At 34.5% G+C, this 5,912-nt stretch overlaps 1 protein-coding gene across 1 annotated transcript in view; it reads right to left on the bottom strand.

The window, feature by feature from the left end:
• LOC119838939 (zinc finger protein 62-like) overlaps positions 1-992 on the bottom strand; it is a 15,198-nt gene extending 14,206 nt beyond the window's left edge. Inside the window, exon 1 of the mRNA XM_038365086.1 lies at positions 785-992. Within this exon, the coding sequence (XP_038221014.1) occupies positions 785-906 (122 nt within the window). The 5' untranslated portion in view covers positions 907-992. The remainder of the gene's footprint in view (positions 1-784) is intronic.
• Between the last annotated feature and the right edge of the window lie 4,920 nt (positions 993-5,912).

The raw sequence follows: 5,912 nt of genomic DNA, 5'->3' as shown, positions 1-5,912 counted from the left end.
AATGAAATTTGGTATGTAGATAGCTGAACAACTGGAATAACATATAGGCAACTTTTTATCCCGATATTCCTATGGGATGCGGATTTATGCAGTGAAAACCATGGGGCACAGCTAGTGTGGTTCAAGAATTTCAAGACAAACAACTAAAAGACAAACCCACTTTTTATAAAATTTGATTAAACAATTAATTGACAAAAGCCTTCGAATTTCTAATGTTATTTATTATACATAAGCTAATGTCAATTCAATTTAATTTTTAGTTGATGGTAATTTTGCTTTGTACAATTCTGCCAGTATCACGTTGGGAAGATTTTACACATAATATGTCTAATTCAACAGCTTTTTCATTTGCTCTTTATCACAGAGTTTATAACTGGATGAACCAATTTTGATGATTTTTTTAAAGCATTCAAACAAACAGCATTATAGTAGTATAAATTAATAAACTAGAATTGTTTAACTACATACATATATTATTTTTATTTATTATTGAATGAATGGGATATTTCTTTCGTTTTCTTCATATAAAATAAGATGTACGATATACGATTTTATCACTTAAAATATTAGTTTATAAAACACTCTTATAAAACAACGATTAATTTATTTTCATTACAAAAATAATATTTATAAACACGTTAACTTTTTTCAATTTAAAATTACAGCCATTCCTTAAATATTACACGTATAGAATTTAATGCAAGCACATCTAATTTTCCCCTAAGAATGTATGGAATACATACAGAATAGATATAAATAAAACAAAAGAATAATTACATGAATTTCAAAGCACTCCTTCAACATATCGGCATATATTTCATTTTTTCCCAAGCACGTATACGTGGTTTTAATGTCTTTATCCGGCGGACGAGCAAGACAACATCGGCATAACGAATTTGTGTCCATATTTATATAATAAACACTTGCATATGAATTAAATAATAACAATTTTGAGGAGTTCAATGCAATTCAGGTATATTTTGACGTGATAGCTAGACGCAAATTGTCAAACCAATTGACAGTTTGACAAGTGACAACTAACAAACCTAGTCGTTAGAAATCGGGCCCTAGTCAGGCTATAAAATTTTCCTACGACTGATTGCAAACATTGGTACATTGCGCGAATATAAACACACAAGAGAGTATTCCGGGTAATAAATATATAAGTTACTTACATGAATTCCTCTCTGGCTAATTGATATGATAATAAATGATAGAAATTAAGAGAGCAACATATACAAACTAAAAACGATACATTATGGTTACAACAATTTTAATAAAAAAAAATAATTAAGATGACAACATTCTGGCAATGCTGTTTTGCCATTTGCCACATAAAATGTATAGTCTGTGGTATTGCCGATAGCATCGGCCATCGCGCCGCGGTTCGCATTTCGCCGTTCGCGTCTGCCTTCAGGAAAATGGCGGAGTTTCGATCGTATTGCAGTGGTACAGCACTGATTTAATAACTAATTTATTTCAATAAGTGGACTGTTATAAGTGTTATTAGTAAGTGTTAGTGAAATTTTAAATTATGGAAACTATTTTAAAAGATGGCATGTGCCGTTGTTGTGCCTCAGAGGGAACTTTTAAAGACTTTACTGCCTCCTATCAGTGGATGGGGGTTGAAGAGGTTTACTCCGACATGTTGAAGGATTGCTTTGATATCACTGTAAGTATTCAAATTGATTCTTATAAACTGTAGAAATATAGATCTATGAAATAACATTAAAACTCTTTGTTTTTGTCAATTGTATTGAAGAAAACTTTGCGCTAGTTTTGGCGATTGATTGTCTCATTTATTTACAATGTTTGCAAATCGAAGTTATTATGTATTTACGTACATATTGTGAATACTTACGTGCAAATTTGTTTTCAATTATTTTATTTATTTATTAGTATATTTTTACAACTTCTGTTTACCTTTCTTTGGTTGTAAAATTTAATTTGCAATTATACATATCAATGCGAGCTTTATTTACATAATAAAACCCAAATGTAAACAGTAGGTTTTATTACAACATTTTATACACATTTACAATAATATGACAAATTGTATTGAATTTTAACTAATTATTAGAAAGTGCGATTTAACAAATAAAATTCATAAATAAATATTCATAGAATAGAAGAATTCATTTAACCATTTTAACACTAGAAAGATGGTTAAATCTATCTACTTAGAAAGTTGGTTGCGGGTGAAATGACTGCTCTTGTATTTAAGGGGAAGGTGGGGAAATGGAAACACTTAATTTCAATGGCAAAAAACTAGATATGTACTTTTATTTAAAAAAAAATAAACTTCTATTAAAACACAAATATGTATTACTTATCTCTCTGCTTACTACAACTAACAAAATATCTCTTAATAATCAATGTTTTATCCCTTTACAACCGGGTGCAAAAATTTTGTCAAAACTAGTTAAAATCTTATTCTGTCCTTTCCTTATGGTCCTTATAATGTAAAAAAAATATTTTAAAAAATCCTGTTGGTACTGGTCCCCAGAGTCTCAGGAATAATTTGTAAGTCGCATAATCGTGAGTGTTTGTTCTCATCGATTTATTTACATTAATTTATACAGCAGGACCTCTTTAATCCAAACTCTGAAAATTTAGCCCCCATTCAGATTGGTGGAGCGTTCGGATTATAGAGGTATAGATGATAAGGGTATTTTTTACAATACAATATTTGTATTCATCTATAAACGTTACATATTTTATTCAACATTTTTGAAGAAATCCAGTAATTTGGTTTGTCGTGTGGTGGTTAACGACAATGAAAAGCTTTGTCTCGTTATTTACGTAAAAGCATTTTTTCTGGCAAAGGAATATCCACTTGAACAGCCCATTCAAAACATGTATTTAAGACAGACATGGCGCTTGAATGGGAAACGCTTGCCACGGGTTTAGCGTGTGAAATCTCTTCATTTTCACCATCACATTCCTGTGTTACTTGCCGTATAATTTCATCGTCAGTAAGAGGTTCAGTTTCATTTAGGTCATCATTGCTTAGTAAGAAGTTATTAATTTCAGCCTCGGAGTAGCCTCTATCAACGAAAAATGCTAAAGAAATGTCATCTTCGGATTCAAAGTCTTCGCTTGTATGTTCTTCGATGTGTTCTTCGATGTTTCGATTGAGGCCACAAGGGAGACCAAGATTTTTTTTATTAGGTCCGCATTCAAGTGATGCCAGCTTTCAGCCAGTGAGAAAACAGCATCTTTCATGGTGGTCTTCTTAAGGACATCAGATACAGTACATTCGAATTCCAATTCTTGCTGAGCAAAAACTTGCAGTAAAAGTTTTTTCTTGTAATTCACTTTTATATTTTGGATAATGTTTTGGTCCATTGGCTGGATAAGAGCTGTGCAATTAGGAGGCATATATAAAACTGTAAAATCTTCATCAATGGATTGCAGGTCTTCATCAATCGGATGTGCTGGCACGTTATCGATGTGATTTGCCCACATTATATTTTTGAGCAAGAAAGCTAAAAGAAATGCCTTCTTTAAGTTGATCCAAAATTTCGCATTTCTGGGAAATAGTCAGGGTAACGTGTTTCCTTTTCTTTGACGTTGAAGCCATGATGCAAAAGCGTACGGATAACAAAATCAAATACGCGTAATACCTACTCGACGTTCGGAAAGTAACTGGCGGGCGAGAGCGAGACAGCGCAGACTCGGGTCGGGGGTTCGGATTACAGAGGTGTTCGGACTAGAGGGGGTTCGGATTAAAGAGGTCCTGCTGTAGTTTAATAAAAGAAAATTTCATATTTTAATATATTTATTTTAATTAAAAAACACAAATTCAACATTCTTTTATAATTTTTAATCAGTCTTCAAGACTCAATAACGAGTAAAATCAAACTTATTAGTAAATATTAACTTCTAAGAGATCAAAGTATGTAATTGTAATTTCAAGTACAATAGGAACCATAATTATTACAATAATTAATCAGCCTTAATAGATACTATTATAGATAAAGACTACATATTTTTAACATGATAGAACATAAAACAATTTTTGTCACGAGACAAACAAATATACATCACATTTGGCACATTTAAATTTGGAGCGACTTCCACAACCTTCCATTCGACAGCTTGCTGGGTGCTTTAATGTCATCGAAGACAGGATAGTGTTTATATCCGTCATACCTCTGCTTCTGATGGAGCATTAGCTGGTCTGAATATTTTATAATGTCGAAGAGGAACTGATGGTAAATTATCCTCATTTTCTTCTCTATAAGGACGATCTGGTATGCAGGATAAGCTATCGGCAACATTCAAACGAAAATCAAGCAGAGCCAGTGATTCTTTTCTAGGTAACTTATTGGCAAAACAATCGTTTCTGTAAAGCCTGCAAGAGTTGACCAGCGCCAGATCCAAAAAGTGTATGAGAACTTTCAACGTCCACTTTTTGGTTTTAATATAAGCTCGGTAATATTCCATCTGCTGATCGAGTACGTCAACTCCGCCCATGTATTGATTGTAATTTCTCACAACTTTTGGGGCTGGAACATCGACATATGTTTTTTGTTGTTTATTCCATCTCTTAACGTTTGATCGATCTTCGCCGTCGAGCAGTACAATTAAACGACGCTAGTAAAACGGATTTATTATCTTTCCATTTTACTATTGCGGTGGACTCACAAACAAATTGCTGAGTTTCTCCACGTTGCATCTCCGAATCTTTTTTGAATTTGAGTGTTGCTCGATCGGGAATCCGGTTCTGCATTATAGTGCCAGTTGAATGCAAATCTAACCTGTCCATTTCCTCAATCAAAGCAACCGTGGTGAAATAACGGTCATGGTAAACATAGCTGCCGGGAGGAATCTTTTGTACCAAGTGTAAGATCACAGAGGGACCGAGGCCGAGACTTGAATCACCAATTGTAGATCTAGCACCTGTGTAGATCTCAAAATCTAGCATGAGCCCTTCAGATGTAGTCAGAACATAATTTTTCAGGCCTACAGGTCGCGGCTTATTTTTTACCCCGTAGCTGACAGCGCCCTGTGAACGGGATCATCTGTTCGTCAATAGAGTAAAATCCCGGCACTCTTTCCAACTTGTTAGAGATTTGTTTTACCTTGTCGATCATAGGTTGTACCTTCCATAGCGGATTACCTGTATCATTTGCAGCCGGAGTGTCAGAATCAATAACATGGAGTACACTACGAAGGACAAGGAACCTGTCTCGTGACATAAGACTAGATACCAGCTCTAACTTAGTACCAGCTCTCCAATACATCGGCAGTCGAGGAAAGGGAATGCAGCCCATGATGAGATGTGCTGCAAATAATTTAGCGATCTCTGCAGTTGTACATTTGAGTTCACGGCCTGTAGTGCGTAGGAAATATACGTTTGTGCTCAGTGTCAAAATAGTCATTAAAATAATCAATTGGACGCCTTACCGGCTTTATTGGCAGAGCAGGATAGTCGTGCGCTTTCTCTGCGAAGCTAGTCTGCTTCCATACTCTCTTTCTCGTTGCCCTTGCAGGAAACAGTTACAATTAAATTATATTTTATTTTCGTAACACAAAAACACATATATCCTTTGCTGGTCTCGCCCTTTGTGCATTGTTTGTGTGCCCAAAGCTTACAAATCGTCTTTGAAGTTCTAACACCACCATTCCAGCAATGCATTCGATAACACAGCATTGCGATTTTGTGCTGTGCAACCATCTGAATAAATAATTATAGGCAGCAACTTCTTAGACAGCGTTTTTTTCGAACAGTCTACTAAGCAGGTAGTATAGACAGAAGCCACCAGGCCTGCAGTACACTCATCAAACCAATAACGGTGCACATCTTTGTTTTCAAGATTGTAAATGGTGAAGTTATATACCTAGTCTTGCCATAAATATTGTAATAAAGAAAAAAGAAAATTGTTAACTGCAAATAACATTTATTA

This window comes from Zerene cesonia, unplaced genomic scaffold (assembly GCF_012273895.1).
Source record: "Zerene cesonia ecotype Mississippi unplaced genomic scaffold, Zerene_cesonia_1.1 Zces_u006, whole genome shotgun sequence".
Classification (NCBI taxonomy): Eukaryota; Metazoa; Arthropoda; class Insecta; order Lepidoptera; family Pieridae; genus Zerene; species Zerene cesonia.
Note: the sequence above shows the minus strand (reverse complement) of the source record. Positions and strands in the feature narration are given on the sequence as shown.